Source organism: Aquarana catesbeiana, linkage group LG09 (genome assembly GCF_042186555.1).
Source record: "Aquarana catesbeiana isolate 2022-GZ linkage group LG09, ASM4218655v1, whole genome shotgun sequence".
In the NCBI taxonomy this organism is placed as follows: domain Eukaryota; kingdom Metazoa; phylum Chordata; class Amphibia; order Anura; family Ranidae; genus Aquarana; species Aquarana catesbeiana.
The window spans coordinates 61,747,098-61,767,014 of record NC_133332.1 but is presented as its reverse complement, the minus strand read 5'-3'; the positions used below and the strand labels follow the sequence as shown (position 1 = coordinate 61,767,014).

Genomic DNA, 19,917 nt, shown 5'->3' with positions numbered 1-19,917 from the left:
GAGTGTGATCTGTGCTCCATTAACTTTCATTAGAGGGAAGGTGAAACCCTAGAGGTCTACTTGCTTGAATTCTGTGACACATATTCACTAAGTCCTATGAAGATGCACTACCTTCCGCAAAAAAGTTTTATCCCTATTGTGGGGTCACCAGTAGGAATGAGCCGAACACCCCCCAGTTCGGTTCGCACCAGAATTTGCGAACGGACCGATAGTTCACACAAACTTTCGAACCCCGTTAAAGGCTATGGGACTCGAACGTGAGAAATCAAAAATGCTAATTTTAAAGGCTAATATGCAAGTTATTGTCCTAAAATAGGTTTGGGGAATCGGGTCCTGCCCCAGGGTACATGTATTAATGCAAAAAAAAAGTTTTAAAAACGTCTGTTTTTTCAGGAGCAGTGATTTTAATGATGCTTAAAGTGAAAAAATAAAATAAATAAATAAAATAAAAAAAATAAAAAATAAAATAAATATTCCATGAAATATCATGCCTGGGGGGTGTCTATAGTATGCCTGTAAAGTGGCGCGTGCTTCCCTTGTTTAGAACTGTCCCTGCACAAAATGACATTTGTAAAGGAATAAAAGTCATTTAAAACTGCTTGCGGCTTTAATGCAATTTCTGGTCCCGGCAATATGGATGAAAATCATTCACAAAAAAGGCACGGGTACCCCCCCAGCCCATTACCAGCCCCTTTAGGTCTTGTATGGATATAAGGGGAACCCCACACCCAAATTAAAAAAAGGAAAGGCGTGGGGCACCCAGGCCCTATATACTAAGACAGGGACTGTAAGTTTGTTCTTAAGTAGAATCTGTTTGTAATTTTGAACTGGTACATTTTTAAAGTGTAGCTCCAGCCAAAAAATCTATTTTTAAGCTTTTTGGAAAACATAGGGAAGGGTTATCACCCCTGTAACCTTTGTTTTGCTGTCTGTGCACCTGTTCAGAAGATTTCACCTTACTTTCTCTCCCAATGACAATTGGATATTGAAAATTTGGGGTTTTTAAGGAAAACAAGGGTTGGTGATAAATCAGTGGAGGAGAAACCTTTCTCCCATATTAACTCTTACAGGAGATAATTTCCCTTCCTAGGGGTAGATTTCCTCTCACTTCCTGTTGTCTCCTTCTGTTTGAAAGTAGGAGTCGTTTGTAAGTTGGATGTTTGAAAGTAGGGGCCTGCCCTATATACTCTGCAGAAATTGGGGCCTTAGGTGTTGGTTTTGGCAGAACACTGCAAGCCCTCACAGTTACTCTTGGTGGGCGCAGGAACGAGCCCTGCTGTGAAATATTAGATCAAGAATTGTAATTACATGACCCTGTTGAACAGGGGCAGAAAAATTGAGCCTTAGGCACAGGTGCTGGTGCCACAACAGTGCAACCCCTCACAGAAACTCTAGTTGGAGCGCATGAATGAGCCCTGCTGCAAATTATTGCAGCAAAAAATGTAATTACACGCCCCTGTTAAACAGGGGCAGAAAAATTGGGCCTTAGCCACTGGTGCCACAACACTGCAACCCCTCACAGATACTCTAGTTGGAGCACAGGAATGAGCCCTGCTGCAAAGTATTGCAGCAAAAATTGTAATTACACGCTTCTGTTAAACAGGGGCAGAAAAATTGGGCCTTAGACACTGGTGGCGGTGCGCAGAACCAAAAATGTTCTTACAAGCTATCAGCATGAAAATTGAGGAGGAAGAGGATAGTCACTCAGCATAACAGGATAGTCACTCATCATCAGCATAGGCAGTCTTGAAGGGATCTCACATTAAAAAAAAAATTATTCGGTTACATCAGCATCAGGTGCTTGGTAGCTGGTGATCCAAGACTGATTCATTTTTATGAAGGTCAGCCGATCGACCGATTTGGTGGACAGGCGCACCCTGTGATCAGTTACAAAGCCTCTAGCAGCACTGAATGTGCGTTCCGGAGGGGAGGAGGGTTGCCAGCCAGTATTGGTCCTTCTCCTTGATACCATGAATACAAGGATCCTTACGCAGGCTTTGCAGGATCAGGGAGGCCATGCAGCGTAGGTTTGCGGAGGCATTCGGTCCGGAGTCCTCTGGGTCACTAAGGACGACATGGTCCGCAGCCACCTCCTCCCAGCCACGTACAAGTCCATGTGTTTCTTGGGACTGATCCCTTAAAGACTGCTACTGATGCTGAGTGCCAGGCTCCACCTCCATACTGACACAATCTTCCTCCTCCTCCTCCTCCTCCTCCTCCTCGTCCTCTTCCTGTGTGATCGGCGGGCACGCAGGAACACTGTCTGGATAAAGGGGGCCTTGAGAGCTAAGGAAGTCCTCCTCTTCCTGCCTCTGTTCTGCCTCAAGTGCCCTGTCCATTATTGCATGCAGCGTGTGCTCCAACAGGGGGACAAGGGGGACAGTGTCACTGATGCATGCACTGTCACTGCTCACCATCCTCGTGGCCTCCTCAAATGGTGACAGGACAGTGCATGCATCCCTGATCATGGCCCACTGGCGTGGGAAAAAAAACAAACTCCCCTGACCCTGTCCTGGTGCCATAGTCGCACAGGTACTCATTGATGGCCCTCTGCTGCGTGTACAGCCGCTGCAGCATGGCCAACGTTGAGTTCCACCTGGTGGGCATGTCACAGATTAGGCAGTTCTTGGGCAGGTTAAACTCCTTTTGGAGGTTCGCCAGCTGAGCACTGGCATTATATGACCGGTGGAAATGCACACAGACTTTCCTGTCCTGCCTCAGGACATCCTGTAAGCCCGGGTACCTGCCCAAGAACTGCTGCACCACCAAGTTAGGGACGTGAGCCAAACAGGGCACATGGGCCATTTGTCCCTGTCGGAGGGCAGAGAGGAGGTTGGTGCCATTGTCGCAAACCACCATTCCTGCCTTAAGTTGGAGTGGCGTCAACCACCTCTGAACTTGCCCCTGCAGAGCTGACAGAACCTCTGCCCCAGTGTGGCTCCTGTCCCCCAAGCACACCAGCTCAAGCACCGCATGGCATCTTTTGGCCTGCGTACTTGCGTAGCCCCTTGAACGGCTACAGAGCACCGCTGGTTCCGAGGAAAAAGCACAGGAAGAGACCATGGAGGAAGAAAAAGAGGAGGGGGTGGAGGAGAGAGGTGTGTCACAATCATTAGTAGTGGCATTTTGGAGGCGTGGTGGCGGAACAACCTCCAACACTACTGCACCTTGTCCTGCATCCTTCCCAGCTGCCAGCAGAGTCACCCAATGCACCGTGAAACTTAGGTAATGTCCCTGTCCATGCCTGCTGGACCATGAGTCAGCGGTAATATGCACCTTACCGCTGACCGCCCTGTCCAGCGAGGCATGGACATTGCCTTCCACATGCCGGTAGAGAGCCGGAATCGCCTTCCGTGAGAAAAAGTGGCATTTGGGTACCTGCCACTGAGGAACCGCACATTCCACAAACTCACGGAAGGGGGCAGAGTCTACCAACTGAAAAGGCAGCAGTTGAAGTGCTAGCAATTTTGCCAAGCTAGCATTCAACCGCTGGGCATGTGGATGGCTGGGAGCAAACTTCTTTTGGCGGTGCAGCAGCTGGGGCAGGGAAATTTGCCTGGTACAATCTGACGTCGGTGTACCAAAAGCAGATTGCCCACAAGTACTTGGCTGTGACACACGTAATGATACACCTTCATTCCTCTCAGTGCAGGTCTCAGAGAGGACTGAAGGTATAGTGGGGTTGGAGATCCCAGCTGATGAGGAGCAAGGAGAGGTCCTCTTTGTTCTTTGGTGTGGGTCTTTTAGATACGCTTGCCAACGAACTGCATGGCAGGTCAACATATGTCTGGTCAAGCATGTGGTACCCAAGCGGGAGTTTTGGCCACGCGAGATACGCTTGAGACATATGTTGCAAATAGCAGCGGTGCGATCTGATGCTCTCGTCTCAGAAAAGGCCCAGACCAAAGAACTTTTTGAATAACGCGCAGAGACTGCAGCGCCCTGCACATGTGGAGCTTTGGGGTGTGATGCAGTCAATGTGCTGCCCTTAGGCTGGCCCCTGGAGGGCATCCTGCCTCGTTGGTGATGTGCCGCCTCCTCCTCCTCCTCCTCCTCCTCCTCTCTCCTATCAGGCACCCATGTTGAGTCAGTGACCTAATCATCCCCTCCCTCCTCATTACTGGAGCAAACCTGGCAGTATGCTGCAGCAGGGGGAGCATGACTGCCAGATTGCTGTCCTTCTTGGGCACCCCCTCTGTCCGTGCTCATGTTACTGCCTTCATCGAGCTCAGTATCATCATCAGAGCCTTCCAAATGCTGGGCATCCTCCTGGAGCATGTACCCAACACTGTGGTCAAACAGTTCGAGGGACTCCTCAGGAGGACATGGTGGGGCTAGGGAAGGAGTCACTGATGACATTGAGCCGAGGGAAGAGGCCGCTGCTTTGCCAGACAAAGTACCCTGGGCATGGGTGAGAGAGAATGAGGAGGATGAGGACGGCTTGGTCATCCACTCGACCAAGTCTTCCGCATGTTGTGGCTCAACACGGCCAGCTGCCGAAAAAAAGGCCAAGCGTGTCCCACGGCCACGTACTGATGGGGATGCACCATCTCCACGACCAGCACTAGACACAGAGCCTGCTTGCCCTCTCTTATTGGCTTGTGACTGTCTGCCTCTCCTTCTTGGCCTTCCAGACATACTAATGGCCTGTAGCTGCACTAAGCTGGGATATATATATATATATATATATATATATATATATATATATATATATATATATATATACTGATACTGCAGCTAGCAAAATCAGCTGCCTGCCTGTAGTATGAGAACACCACCAACCTTCTACAGGTAGCTTTAGCTGAACACTGTGCAGAGCTCGCAAAAAAATAACTTGTAGGTTTAGCTGAACACTGTGAGGAGGACGCACCACACTAACTTGTAGTTTTAGCTGAACACTGTGAGCAGGACGCACTACACTGATTTGTAGCTTTAGATGAACACTGTGCAGAGCTCGCAAAAAAATAACTTGTAGGTTTAGCTGAACACTGTGAGGAGGACGCACCACACTAACTTTTAGTTTTAGCTGAACACTGTGAGCAGGACGCACTGCACTAACTTGTAGCTTTAGATGAACACTGTGCAGAGGTCTCACTACACTAACTTGTAGTTTTAGCTGAACACTGTGAGCAGGACGCACTGCACTAACTTGTAGCTTTAGAGGAACACTGTGCAGAGGTCTCACTACACTAACTTGTAGTTTTAGCTGAACACTGTGAGCAGGACGCACTGCACTAACTTGTAGCTTTAGAGGAACACTGTGCAGAGGTCTCACTACACTAACTTGTAGTTTTAGCTGAACACTGTGAGGAGGACGTACTGCACTAACTTGTAGCTTTAGATGAACCCTGTGCAGAGGTCTCACTACACTAACTTGTAGTTTTAGCTGAACACTGTGAGCAGGACGCACTGCACTAACTTGTAGCTTTAGATGAACACTGTGCAGAGGTCTCACTACACTAACTGGTAGTTTTAGCTGAACACTGTGAGGAGGACGCACCACACTAACTTGTAGTTTTAGCTGAACACTGTGAGCAGGACGCACCACACTAACTTGTAGTTTTAGCTGAACACTGTGAGCAGGACACACTGCACTAACTTATAGCTTTAGATGAACACTGTGCAGAGGTCTCACTACACTAACTTGTAGTTTTAGCTGAACACTGTGAGGAGGACGCACCACACTAACTTGTAGTTTTAGCTGAACACTGTGAGCAGTACGCACTGCACTAACTTGTAGCTTTAGATGAACACTGTGCAGAGGTCTCACTACACTAACTTGTAGGTTTAGCTGAACACTGTGAGGAGGACGCACCACACTAACTTTTAGTTTTAGCTGAACACTGTGAGCAGGACGCACTGCACTAACTTGTAGCTTTAGATGAACACTGTGCAGAGGTCTCACTACACTAACTTGTAGTTTTAGCTGAACACTGTGAGCAGGACGCACTGCACTAACTTGTAGCTTTAGATGAACACTGTGCAGAGGTCTCACTACACTAACTTGTAGTTTTAGCTGAACACTGTAAGCAGGACGCACTGCACTAACTTGTAGCTTTAGATGAACACTGTGCAGAGGTCTCACTACACTAACTTGTAGTTTTAGCTGAACACTGTGAGGAGGACGCACTGCACTAACTTGTAGCTTTAGATGAACACTGTGCAGAGGTCTCACTACACTAACTTGTAGTTTTAGCTGAACACTGTGAGCAGGACGCACTGCACTAACTTGTAGCTTTAGATGAACACTGTGCAGAGGTCTCACTACACTAACTTGTAGGTTTAGCTGAACACTGTGAGGAGGACGCACCACACTAACTTTTAGTTTTAGCTGAACACTGTGGGCAGGACGCACTGCACTAACTTGTAGCTTTAGATGAACCCTGTGCAGAGGTCTCACTACACTAACTTGTAGTTTTAGCTGAACACTGTGAGCAGGACGCACTGCACTAACTTGTAGCTTTAGATGAACACTGTGCAGAGGTCTCACTACACTAACTTGTAGTTTTAGCTGAACACTGTGAGGAGGACGCACCACACTAACTTGTAGTTTTAGCTGAACACTGTGAGCAGGACGCACTGCACTAACTTATAGCTAGGGATGAGCCGAACACCCCCCTGTTTGGTTCGCACCAGAACATGCGAACAGGAAAAAAGTTTGTTCGAACACACGAACACCGTTAAAGTCTATGGGACACGAACATAAATAATCAAAAGTGCCAATTTTAAAGGCTTATGTGCAAGTTATTGTCATAAAAAGTGTTTGGGGACCTGGGTCCTGCCCCAGGGGATATGGATCAATGCAAAAAAAAGTTTTAAAAATGGACGTTTTTTCAGGAGCAGTGATTTTAATAATGCTTAACCACTTGACAACTGGGCACTTAAACCCCCTTCCTAACCAGACCAATTTTCAGCTTTTGGTGCTCTCACATTTTGAATGACAATTACTCAGTCATGCAACACTGTATCTATATGAAATTTTTGTCCTTTTTTTCACACAAATGGAGCTTTCTTTTGGTGGTATTTAATCACCGCTGGGTTCTTTATTTTTTGCGCCGTAAAAGAAAAAAGACCGAAAAATCTGTAAAAAACATACATTTTTCTTCATTTCTGTTATATGATTTTGCAAATTAGTAATTTTTCTTCATATATTTTGGCCAAAATTTATACCGCTACATATCTTTGGTAAAATTAACCCAAATCAGTGGATATTATTTGGTCTTTGTGAAAGTTATAGAGTCCAAAAGCTATGGTGCGAATATCTGAAAATTGATCACACCTGAAGTACTGACGGCCTATCTAATTTCTTGAGACCCTAACATTCCAGAAAAGTACAAATACCCCCCAAATGACCCCTGTTTGGAAAGAAGACATTCCAAGGTATTTAGAAAGATGCATGGTGAGTTTTTTGAAGTTGTCATTTTTTCCCACAATTCTTTGCAAAATCAAGGTTTTTTTTTTACTTTTTTATTTTCCCACAAAATTGTCATATTAGCAGGTTATTTCTCACACACCGCATATGCATACCACAAATTACACCCCAAAACACATTCTGCTATTACTCCCGAGTACGGCGATACCACATGTGTGAGACTTTTACACAGCGTGGCCACATACAGAGGCCCAACATGCAGGGGAGCACCTTCAGGCGTTCTGGAGCACCCAGGCCAATTCTGACATTTCTCTCCTACATGTAAAAATCATCATTTATTAGCTACAAAATTACATAGAACCCCAAAACATTATATATGTTTTTTTAGCAAAGACCCTAGAGAATACAATGGCGGTTGTTGCAACTTTTTATCTCGCACGGTATTTGCGCAGCAATTTTTTAACGCGTTTTTTTTGGAAAAAAAAACTGTTTTGTGCTTTACAAAAACCAAAACAGTAAAGTTAGCCTAATGTTTTTGCATAATGTGAAAGATGAAGTTACACCGCGTAAATAGATACCCAACATGTCACCTTTCAAAATTGCACGCGCTTGTGGAATGGCGCCAAACTTTGCTACTCAAAAATCCCCATAGGCGACGCTTTAAAATTTTTTACTGGTTACATGTTTTGAGTTACAGAGAAGGTCTACGGGCAAAAATATTACTCTCACTCTACCGATCGCAGCGATACCTCACATGTGTGGTTTGAACACCGTTTTCATATGTGGGCGGGACTTACGTATGCGTTCGCTTCTGCATGCGAGCACACAGGGACAGGGGCGCTTTAAAAAATTTTTTTTTTTTTTTATTGTTCATTTTACTTTATTTATTTTAGTTTGATGCTTTTTTCCAAAAAAAAAAAATTTTGACCACTTTTATTCCTATTACAAGGAATATAATCATCCTTGTAATAGGAATATGGCATGACAGGTCCTCTTTACAGTGAGATATGGGGTCAATAAGACCCCACATCTCACCTCTAGGCTGGGAAGCCTGAAATTTAAAAAAAAAAAAACGATCCTGGCTTCGATCGTAGCGGTGAGTCGGTAGAAGCGCGGGAGGGGGGGACATCCCCTCTCGCCTCCCGTAAGAACGATCAAGCAGTGGAACAGCTGCTATGATCATTCTCATGGTGTAGGGAATCGCCGGTTGAAAAAGTTGATATCTGAATGATGCCTGTAGCTGCAACCATCATTCAGATATCTCCGCACAAAGTCAAGGACGTTGTATGACGGCCGGCGGGCGGGAAGTGGTTAAAACGCTTTTTTTTTTTTTAACACAAAATTGTCCATTTATACAATATTTCTACCACATAACATGTACATACCAAAAATGACACCCCAAAATAGATTCTCCTGCTCCTCCTGAGTACGGCGATACCACATGTGTGAGACTTCCACAGCCTGGCCACATACAGAGGGCGAGTACAGCTGAGCATGGCTCAGCATGGCAGGGTATGGCGGGGTATTGCGGAGTATGGCGGGGTATGGCGGGGTATTGCGGAGTATGGCGGGGTATTGCGGGGTATGGCGGAGTATGGCGGGGTATGGTGGAGTATGGCGGGGTATGGCGGAGTATGGTGGGGTATTGCGGAGTATGGCGGGGTATGGCGGGGTATGGCGGAGTATGGCGGGGTATGGCGGGGTATGGTAGAGTATGGCGGGGGCATGGCAGAGTATGGCGGGGGCATGGCAGAGTATGGCGGGGGCATGGCAGAGTATGGCGGGGGCATTGCAGAGTATGGCGGGGGCATTGCAGAGTATGGCGGGGGCATTGCAGAGTATGGCGGGGGCATTGCAGAGTATGGCGGGGGCATTGCAGAGTATTGTGGTGTAGGGAATCGCCGGCTGAAAAAGCTGATATCTGAATGATGCCTGTAGCTGCAACCATCATTCAGATATCTCCGCACAAAGTCAAGGACGTTGTATGATGGCCGGCGGGCGGGAAGTGGTTAAAACGCTTTTTTTTTTTTTTAACACAAAGTTGTCCATTTATACAATATTTCTACCACATAACATGTACATACCAAAAATGACACCCCAAAATAGATTCTCCTGCTCCTCCTGAGTACGGCGATACCACATGTGTGAGACTTCCACAGCCTGGCCACATACAGAGGGCGAGTACAGCTGAGCATGGCTCAGCATGGCAGGGTATGGCGGGGTATTGCGGAGTATGGCGGGGTATGGCGGGGTATGGCGGAGTATGGCGGGGTATTGCGGGGTATGGCGGAGTATGGCGGGGTATCGCGGAGTATGGCGGGGTATGGCGGGGTATTGCGGAGTATGGCGGGGTATGGCAGGGTATGGCGGAGTATGGCGGGGTATTGCGGAGTATGGCGGGGTATGGCAGAGTATGGCGGGGGCATGGCAGAGTATGGCGGGGGCATTGCAGAGTATTGCACAGCATTGCAGAGTATTGTGGGGGCATTGCAGAGTATTGCACAGCATTGCAGAGTATTGTGGGGGCATTGCAGAGTATTGCACAGCATTGCAGAGTAATGTGGGGGCATTGCAGAGTATTGCACAGCATTGCAGAGTATTGTGGGGGCATTGCAGAGTATTGCACAGCATTGCAGAGTATTGCACAGCATTGCAGAGTATTGTGGGGGTATTGTAGAGTATTGCACAGCATTGCATAGTAGTGAGGGATGGCTGAGCATGGATGGATGGATGGCTGGATGTCTCTGTGCAGTGCTGTGGGCACTACACATACAGCCCACAGCGCTGCAGACATCCATCCATCCCCCTCCCCGCTCACTGTGTACCGATCGGTACACAGGAGGGGAGGAGAGGAACCGGCGTCATCAGATGACGCCGGTCTGTTTACATGTGATCGCGCCGTCATTTGACGGCGCGATCACATGGTAAACGGCCGCGATTAGCGGCCATTTACCGGGATCCGTGATGCGCCGGGTCCTCAGGACCCGGCGGTCACGGATGTGTTCGGGTGCGCGCCCCAGGGGGCGCGCGAGAGGGGAATTCTGGGAGGACGTAATAGTATGCCCTCCCAGAGTTATCCAACCGCCCTGCAGCCGTCATTCGGCTATGGGCCGGTTGGTAAGTGGTTAAAGTCAAACAATAAAAGTGTAATATCCCTTTAAATTTCGTAGCTGGGGGGTGTCTATAGTATGCCTGTAAAGGGGCGCATGTTTCCCGTGTTTAGAACAGTCTGACAGCAAAATGACATTAAACCCCGCGCCAAAGAAAAAAAAAAATGGCGTGGGGTCCCCCCAAAAATCCATACCAGACCCTTATCCGAGCACGCAACCTGGCAGGCCGCAGGAAAAGAGGGGGGGACGAGAGTGCGTCCCCCCTCCTGAACTGTACCAGGCCACATGCCCTCAACATTGGAAGGGTGCTTTGGGGTAGCCCCCCAAAACACCTTGTCCCCATGTTGATGAGGACAAGGGCCTCATCCCCACAACCCTGGCCGGTGGTTTTGGGGGTCTGCGGGCGGGGGGCTTATCGGAATCTGGAAGCCCCCTTTAACAAGGGGACCCCGAGATCCCGCCCCCCCCGTGTGAAATGGTAAGGGGGTTCTTACCCCTACCATTTCACTAAAAAACTGTCAAAAATGTTAAAAATGACAAGAGACAGTTTTTGACAATTCCTTTATTTAAATGCTTCTTCTTTCTTCTATCTTCCTTCATCTTCTTCTTCTGGTTCTTCCTCCGGCGTTCTCGTCCAGCATCTCCTCCGCGGCGTCTTCTATCTTCTTCTCTTCGGCCTGCTCCGCACCCATGGCATGGGGGGAGGCTCCCGCTCTTCTCTTCTTCATCTTCTTCTCTTCTTCTTTTCTTCTCTTCTTCTCTTCTTCATTTTCTTCTCCGGGCCGCTCCGCACCCATGCTGGCATGGAGGGAGGCTCCCGCTGTGTGACGGCGTCTCCTCGTCTGACGGTTCTTAAATAACGGGGGGGCGGGGCCACCCGGTGACCCCGCGCCCCTCTGACGCACAGTGACTTGACGGGACTTCCCTGTGACGTCATGGGGAATGCCACAGGGAAGTCCCATCATGTCCCGTGCGTCAGAGGGGGGCGGGGTCACCCGTTATTTAAGAACCGTCAGACGAGGAGATGCCGTCACACAGCGGGAGCCTCCCTCCATGCTAGCATGGATGCGGAGCGGCCCGGAGAAGAAAATGAAGAAGGGAAGAAGGAAGAAGAGAAGAAGATGAAGAAGAAGATGAAGAGAAGAGCGAGAGGCTCCCCCCATGCCATGGGTGCGGAGTGGCCCGAGGAGAAGAAGATAGAAGACGCCGCAGAGGAGATGCTGGACGAGAACGCCGGATTAAGAACCAGAAGAACCAGAAGAAGAAGAAGATGAAGGAAGATAGAAGAAAGAAGAAGCATTTAAATAAAGGAATTGTCAAAAACTGTCTCTTGTCATTTTTAACATTTTTGACAGTTTTTTAGTGAAATGGTAGGTACCATTTCACACAGGGGGGGGCGGGATCTGGGGGTCCCCCTTGTTAAAGGGGGCTTCCAGATTCCGATAAGCCCCCCGGCCGCAGACCCCCACAACCACCAGCCAGGGTTGTGGGGATGAGGCCCTTGTCCTCATCAACATGGGGACAAGGTGTTTTGGGGTGCTACCCCAAAGCACCCTCCCAATGTTGAGGGCATGTGGCCTGGTACGGTTCAGGAGGGGGGGCGCACTCTCGTCCCCCCCTCTTTTCCTGCGGTCTGCCAGGTTGCGTGCTCGGATAAGGGTCTGGTATGGATTTTTGGGGGGACCCCACGCCGTTTTTTTTTTTTTTGGCGTGGGGTTCCCCTTAAAATCCATACCAGACCCTTCAGGTCTGGTATGGAATTTAGGGGGAACCCCACGTCATTTTTTTAAAAATTTTGGCCGGGGTTCCCCTAATATCCATACCAGACCTGAAGGGCCTGGTATGAAATTTTGGGGGACTCCCACGTCATTTTTTTTTTAAATTTTGGTTCGGGGTTCCCCTGTGGGGAATTCCCATGCTGTTTTTATTAATGAACTTCTATGTGTATTGTCGGCAATGCAATAGCCGCGAGTAGTTTTAAATGGGTTTTTTCCTTCGAAATGTCATTTTGCTGTCAGACTGTTCTAAACATGGGAAACATGCGCCCCTTTACAGGCATACTATAGACACCCCCCAGCTACGAAATTTAAAGGGATATTACACTTTTATTGTTTGACTTTAAGCATTATTAAAATCACTGCTCCTGAAAAAACGGCCGTTTTTAAAACTTTTTTTTGCATTGATCCATGTCCCCTGGGGCAGGACCCGGGTCCCCAAACACTTTTTATGACAATAACTTGCATATAAGCCTTTAAAATTAGCACTTTTGATTTCTCCTATAGACTTTTAAAGGGTGTTCCGCGGCATTCGAATTTGCCACGAACACCCCAAATTGTTCGCTGTTCGGCGAACTTGCGAACAGCCAATGTTCGAGTCGAACATGAGTTCGACTCGAACTCGAAGCTCATCCCTACTTATAGCTTTAGATGAACACTGTGCAGAGGTCTCACTACACTAACTTGTAGTTTTAGCTGAACACTGTGAGCAGGACGCACTGCACTAACTTGTAGCTTTAGATGAACACTGTGCAGAGGTCTCACTACACTAACTTATAGTTTTAGCTGAACACTGTGAACAGGACGCACTGCACTAACTTGTAGCTTTAGATGAACACTGTGCAGAGGTCTCACTACACTAACTTGTAGTTTTAGCTGAACACTGTGAGCAGGACGCACTGCACTAACTTGTAGCTTTAGATGAACACTGTGCAGAGGTCTCACTACACTAACTTGTAGTTTTAGCTGAACACTGTGAGCAGGACGCACTACACTAACTTGTAGCTTTAGATGAACACTGTGCAGAGCTCGCAAAAAAATAACTTGTAGGTTTAGCTGAACACTGTGAGCAGGACGCACCACACTAACTTGTAGTTTTAGCTGAACACTGTGAGCAGGACGCACTGCACTAACTGTAAATAGTCTAGCTGCCTGACTGTGGTACTAATAGGATCAAAAGAACACCAGCAATTTTCTTCAGGTAGCTGTAAATACTGTAACAAGACAAGCCTGCCTGTCAGTAAGAAGATAACAGGAACGGATCTAGCTAAACTGAATACAGTGTATATATATATATATATATGCAACACCTGGGATGCATATATATACACAATACACTGTAAGTGCAGCTAACTCACTGATTGTCCTGCCTAATCTATCTAACTCAAATGAAATGACACTGTCTCTCTGTCTATCTATCTCTCTTTCAATGCCGGAACACACACTACACAGGGCCGCCGTGCAGGCGGCCTTATATAGTGTGGGGCATGTTCTAAACCCCCTGAGCCATAATTGGCCAAAGCCACCTTGGCTTTGGCCAATTACAGCTCTCTCTACCGACGGCGCTGTGATTGGCCAAGCATGTGGGTCATAGTGCATGCTTGGCCAATCATCAGCCAGCAATGCACTGCGATGCCGCAGTGAATTATGGGCCATGACACGCCACACGAATTTGGCGCGAACGGCCCATAACGTTCAGAATTTGACGAACGAACATGGGTTCGACTCGAACACGAAGCTCATCCCTATTGAAACCACAAATACGAGGATCCTTCTACAGGCTTTGCAGGATCAGGGAGGCCATGCAGCGTAGGTTTGCTGAGGCATTCGGTCCAAAGTCCTCTGGGTCACTAAGGACGACATGATCCTCAGCCACCTCCTCCCAGCCACGTACAAGTCCATGGGTTTCTTGGGACTGTAAATGATCCCTTGATGACTGCTGCTGACGCTGAGTGCTAGGCCCCACCTCCATGCTGACACAATCCTCCTCCTCCTCCTCCTCCTCCTCTTCCTGTGTGATCGGCGGTCTTTGAACACACACTCAGGCAATGACCTAGTCAGGTATAGGCTTGGCTAGACATATATATATAGATGTGATGGGAGGGCCCGTGGAACTCAGTCTCTTGTTAAGTAGGGAATGCCCTTGTTTCAGCTCCCCATACACCTCTTATGTCTAAGTCACCTTGTGCCATACTGGCACAGGGTGAGTGAGAAAATATATCTTGGACTACTTAAAATGGGACAGTAATATTTGTCCACAATATCTCCCAGGATGTATGTAGAGACTATTCTTGGTTTGATTGATTCTGAACTTAACATGTTAATTGAGTGAGCTGATCACATTGTCCTCTATACAATGTAGGAGACTGGCCGACACCTATTGGAGCTTCTGCTATTGTGAGAAAATGTCCTGTGGTTGTACTTATGATAATTAACTCTGTTACTGTGTGAAGCTCGGTGCCCACAAGTCTGTGTCCTACAGGTCATGTCTCTGAGTCATCTGGTCTGGGTAAATGATTTAGTAAACTAGCTCATGTTAATTAGGTTAATTAGGTTACATTTGTATTGTTAGAGTAATATGAGCAGGAGGGGGGAACCTCATCTTCTCCGGTATATAAGACTGTATTCTGGTTCTAATAAAGATATAGTCCATGATATTGCATCTAAGCAAGTGTCGCCTTGTTTTATGCTTGGGAGCGGTTGGAATATCTGTAATCTGTATCCAGACTACAAGGAAGTGGTATACTGACGGAAGCACTCAAGCGGAGTGAGGGACGTTCCGTGACATTGGTGGCAGCAGTGGGATGATCTTGGATGGATGCCTGTCCAGCAGCATGCCAGAGAATCGGCAGTGGAAAATCTGGAGATTGCCATCCCCAAAGCTGAAGTGCTGACAAAATGGCAGAGCTCTGCTAACCTCTGCCCAGCACTGATAGCATCTTCTGGGTTCCATGGACAGGAGATGGTGAACCTCTATCCCCTACCTCTATCCCCAGTTATAGAGGTAGGGGATTTAATAAACTTTTCTGCTGAGGAAGAACAACCTGATGAGCCTCCAGCAGAAGAGCTGGTATTGGGGCCAAGCTTCACTGTGCTCTGTCCAGCACCAACAGTAGGATCTGTGGAGTTACAAGGAACTTCCACAGTTGAAGCACTGGCAACAACTACAGAGTTCCAGGGAGGCGGGGCAGTCGGCCTCCCTTCTCAACAGTTAGCTAGAGCAGATGGTGTGGGGTTTCCAGCAGAAGGGCTGGCAACAGGGCCGAGGACTGCTGGACTCTGCCCTCAACTAACAGAGGATGGATTTCCTGTGAAGGTGGATGGGGCTTCAGTCTCCACCTGTATACCCCAGGGATGCTGGGCAGTCGGCCCAGATCCCCAACAGCATGACGGAGTGAGCTCAGTCACCCTATCTTCTCTCCAGCAGCAGAAAGGACTCCAGGGAGAAGGGCCAGTCCAGGCCTCTCCCCAGCGGCAGATATGTTCTCTGAGAGAGGCAGAGGTTGGCTGGGTGAGTAATGCTTTGTTTGGAACAATTTGTTTGGGGTACTGTGTGGGTACAGGCATTAGAGGACTGGAACTATTGACTAACTTCGGAGTCAACCCGTCTGGTTGTACTTATGATAATTAACTCTGTTACTGTGTGAAGCTCGGTGCCCACAAGTCTGTGTCCTACAGGTCATGTCTCTGAGTCATCTGGTCTGGGTAAATGATTTAGTAAACTAGCTCATGTTAATTAGGTTAATTAGGTTACATTTGTATTGTTAGAGTAATATGAGCAGGAGGGGGGAACCTCATCTTCTCTGGTATATAAGACTGTATTCTGGTTCTAATAAAGATATAGTCCATGTTAGCATCTAAGTAAGAGTCGCCTTGTTTTATGCTTGGGAGCGGTTGGAATATCTGATATCTGTATCCAGACTACAAGGAAGTGGTATACTGACGGAAGCACTCAAGCGGAGTGAGGGACATTCCGTGACAATATATATATATATATATATATACACACAAGCCTGTATATATATATATCTATTAAATGCACTGAACTCAGTGAGTCACCTGCCTGGCTGAAAGTGTCTTTGAACACGTTCTCAGGCAATGGCCTAGTCAGGTATAGGCTTGGCTAGACTATATATACAGTATATATACAAGCCTGTATATATATCTATTAAATGCACTGAGCTCAGTGAGTCACCTGCCTGGCTGAAGTATATTAGACACAATACACCAGGAACGGTCTGCAGTGAAATGAAGCTAAACTGTTAAACTGTATAATACAGTATATATATATATATATATATATATATATATATATATATATATATATATATATATATATATATATATATATATATATATATATACACACACACATACACAAAGACGGGATGTATATATATATATGCTAAATACACTGCAGCTGCCTTGCCCGCTTGCCTGAAGTATATTAGTGACAGTACACCAGGAACAGTCTGCAGTGAGATCTAGCTAAACTATATACAGTGTGTATATATATATATATATATATATATATATATATACACACACACTATATACACATATATATATGTGGGGTGTTTACTTAACCCCCTGAGCCATAATTGGCCACAGGCACCCTGCCTGTGGCCAATTATGGCTCTCTTCCTTGACGGCGCTGTGATTGGCCAAGCATGCGGCTCATAGTGCATGCTTGGCCAATCATCAGCCAGCAATGCACTGCAATGCCGCAGTGAATTATGGGCCATGACGCGCCACTCGAATTTGGCGCGAACAGCCCATAATGTTCGTAATTCGACGAACGGTCCCTAGTCACCAGTATGGTATTTGTATAGTGAAATCATATCCCCTCTCAAGCGTCTCTTCTCCAGAGAGAATAAGTTCAGTGCTTGCAATCTTTACTCATAACTAGTATCCTCCAGACCCTTTATTAGCTTTGTTGCCCTTCTTTGTACTCGCTCCATGAAAAGGGGATTGTTAAAAATAACTATTATTTGTATTGTTATTACAGTGCTGATGTTATAGGATATTTTATGCTATGACGATAGATTTCCTTTAAGGAGACATCCAGATAAAGGAGTCCATCAAAATAGAGGGAGAGAGCATCTGCAATCTAGAAAAATTGGCAACAACAACTGAGGTCTCAAAAGGAAAATTTGGGACTTGTCCCAAACTATCTCCTGTAATTTTTACAATTTTGACACTTTTTTTGGTGAATGTGTAGGGGTACAATGTACCCGATACCCATTCACATAGGGCAGGTGGTATCTGGAAGCCCCCTTGTTAAAGGGGGCTTCCAGATTCCGATAAGCCCCCCGCCCACAGACCCCCCCAACCACCAGGCAAGGGTTGTGGGGATGAGGCCCTTGTCCCCATCAACATGGGAACAAGGTGCTTTGGGGGGACTCCAAAGCATTCTCCCCATGTTGAGGGCATGTGGCCTGGTACGGTTCAGGAGGGGGTCTCTCTCGCCCCCCTTTTCCTGCGGCCTGCCAGGTTGCGTGCTTGGATAAGGGTCTGGTATGGATTGTGGGGGGACCCCTACACCATTTTTAAAAAACATTTGGCTCGTGGTTCCCCTTAAGATCCATACCAGACCTAAAGGGCCTGGTATGGATTTTGGGGGGACCACCGCGCAATTTTTTTACTTTGGTGCAGGGTTCCCCTTAATATTCATACCACACCCAAAGGGCCTGGTAATGGACTGGGGGGGGGGGGAAACCCATGACATTTTTTTCAATGATTTTTATCTATATTGCCAAGACCCGACAATACATTACAGCCGCAAGCATTTTTAAATGACATTTTTTCCTTTAGAAATGTCATTTTGCTGTGGTACTGTTCTAAACATGAGGAAGGATGCGCTATTTTACAGGCATACTAAGGATACCCCCCCCCCCAAAGCACGATATTTAAAGGAATATTTCATTTTTACTTTTTCACTTTTTTTGCATTGATACTGGGTCCCCATACACTTTTTTGACAATAACTAGCCTTCGAAATTAGCACTTTTAAATATTCATGTTCGTGTCCCATAGACTTTAACAGTGTTCGCACAAATTTTTTGCCTGTTAGCAAGTTCTGGTGAAAACCGAACCGGGGGGGTTCATCGCTCATCGCTACTGGATATCATGGTTCAGGACTTCCGTGTACACACGAGCAGAATGTCCGACAGAAAAAGTCCAACGGGAGCTTTTCATTGTATATTCCGATCGTGTGTATGCCCCATCGGACTTATTACGTTGAAAATTCTGACGGACCTAGAAAGAGAACATGTTCTAAATTTTTCCTACTGAACCAATTCCTATCGGGAAAACTGATCATCTGTATGCTGTTCCGACATGCCAAAAACGACGCATGCTCTGAAGCAAGTACGAGACGGAAGCTATTGGCTACTCGCTATTGAACTTCCGTTTTCTAGTCCTGTTCTACGTTTTGTATGTCACCGCGTTCTGGACAGTCGGAATTTGGTGTGACCGTGTGTATGCAAGACAGCTTGAGCGGAATTCCGTTGGAACTCCTTTGGAAAAACCTTCAGAGTTTATTCCCATGGGAAAACTGGTCGTGTGTACAGGGCATTACTTACTCTGACAACACACAGATGGTCAGTTAATACAGACAGAGATAATAATGCTATTTTGTTGTACAGGAAGACTAAAACCCATGTCATCTTTTATTTTCTGCGAGTGTCCTTATTGAAGATGTTCCTTCACTTTCTGTTTGGTGAAATCATTTTCAGTGACAAGAAATGCTTGCCATACACCAACAGAATTTTGTTGGAAATTTTTTGTTTTTGGAACGTTTGTTTGATTTTATAATGGTTAGTGGGGTCAATTCAACATTCCAATTTGGAGCAGGATGGGAAACTTTTCTCAAATTAATTAATTTCTAAATGCAAATGTGGTTTTTGTTCTAAAAAAATCATACATATTATAATGAAACCTGTTTAACACATCATTGAAGTCCATTCAAACAGCAGGTCTGGATTAAATTTAAAGTAGAACTATAGGAAAAACTTTTTATTTTTATTTTGGATAGAGTAATAGTTATAAACCCTGTTAGATTTTTTCACTGTGTCCCATTGGAGAGATTTCTCTTTACTTCCTGTCCCATAGCCAAACAGGATGTGAGAGAAAATCCCTTCAAATTAAGGGAATTCACTGGGGACCCCCTGGTCACCAGAACTAGTGTCCCCATTGGAAGATTTTCCCTCTTTTCTGGGGATAACCCAGAATGTGGGATTTTACTTTCAATGATAATGGAAAATAGGACGAATAGAGAGGGTGAATCTACTTCGGGGGCACAGACAGCAATAAAAACTGTCAGGTGTTCTAATCCCTCTGTACTCTATCCAAAACGGAAAAAAAAAGTTTTGCCTTTAATTATACTTTACTACATGGCTGGGCTGCTATGTGACAACAATTTTATTCGTAACTTTATGCTGACCTTCTCAATTTTAATGAGGAAAGCATCCACATAATCTCTGGGGTTATTCAGATCCAGAGTCTCCTTGTTCTTCTCCACTCTCTTCCTGACATACTGCAGGAGCTTCTGCATGTTGGATAAAATTGTTTGGTGCTTTCCTGGGATGAACATCATGATTCTGGGGAACATTTCAAACACCTGAAGAGAGTACATTGGATATCTTTTGGTGAGTCGCATA

General features: G+C 46.4%; 1 protein-coding gene across 1 annotated transcript in view; it reads right to left on the bottom strand.

Moving 5' to 3' along the window:
- LOC141107725 (cytochrome P450 2A5-like) overlaps positions 1-19,917 on the bottom strand; it is a 121,276-nt gene that overhangs the window by 27,393 nt on the left and 73,966 nt on the right. The window contains exon 5 of the mRNA XM_073598650.1: positions 19,701-19,877. Coding sequence (XP_073454751.1) covers positions 19,701-19,877 — 177 coding nt within the window. The remainder of the gene's footprint in view (positions 1-19,700; positions 19,878-19,917) is intronic.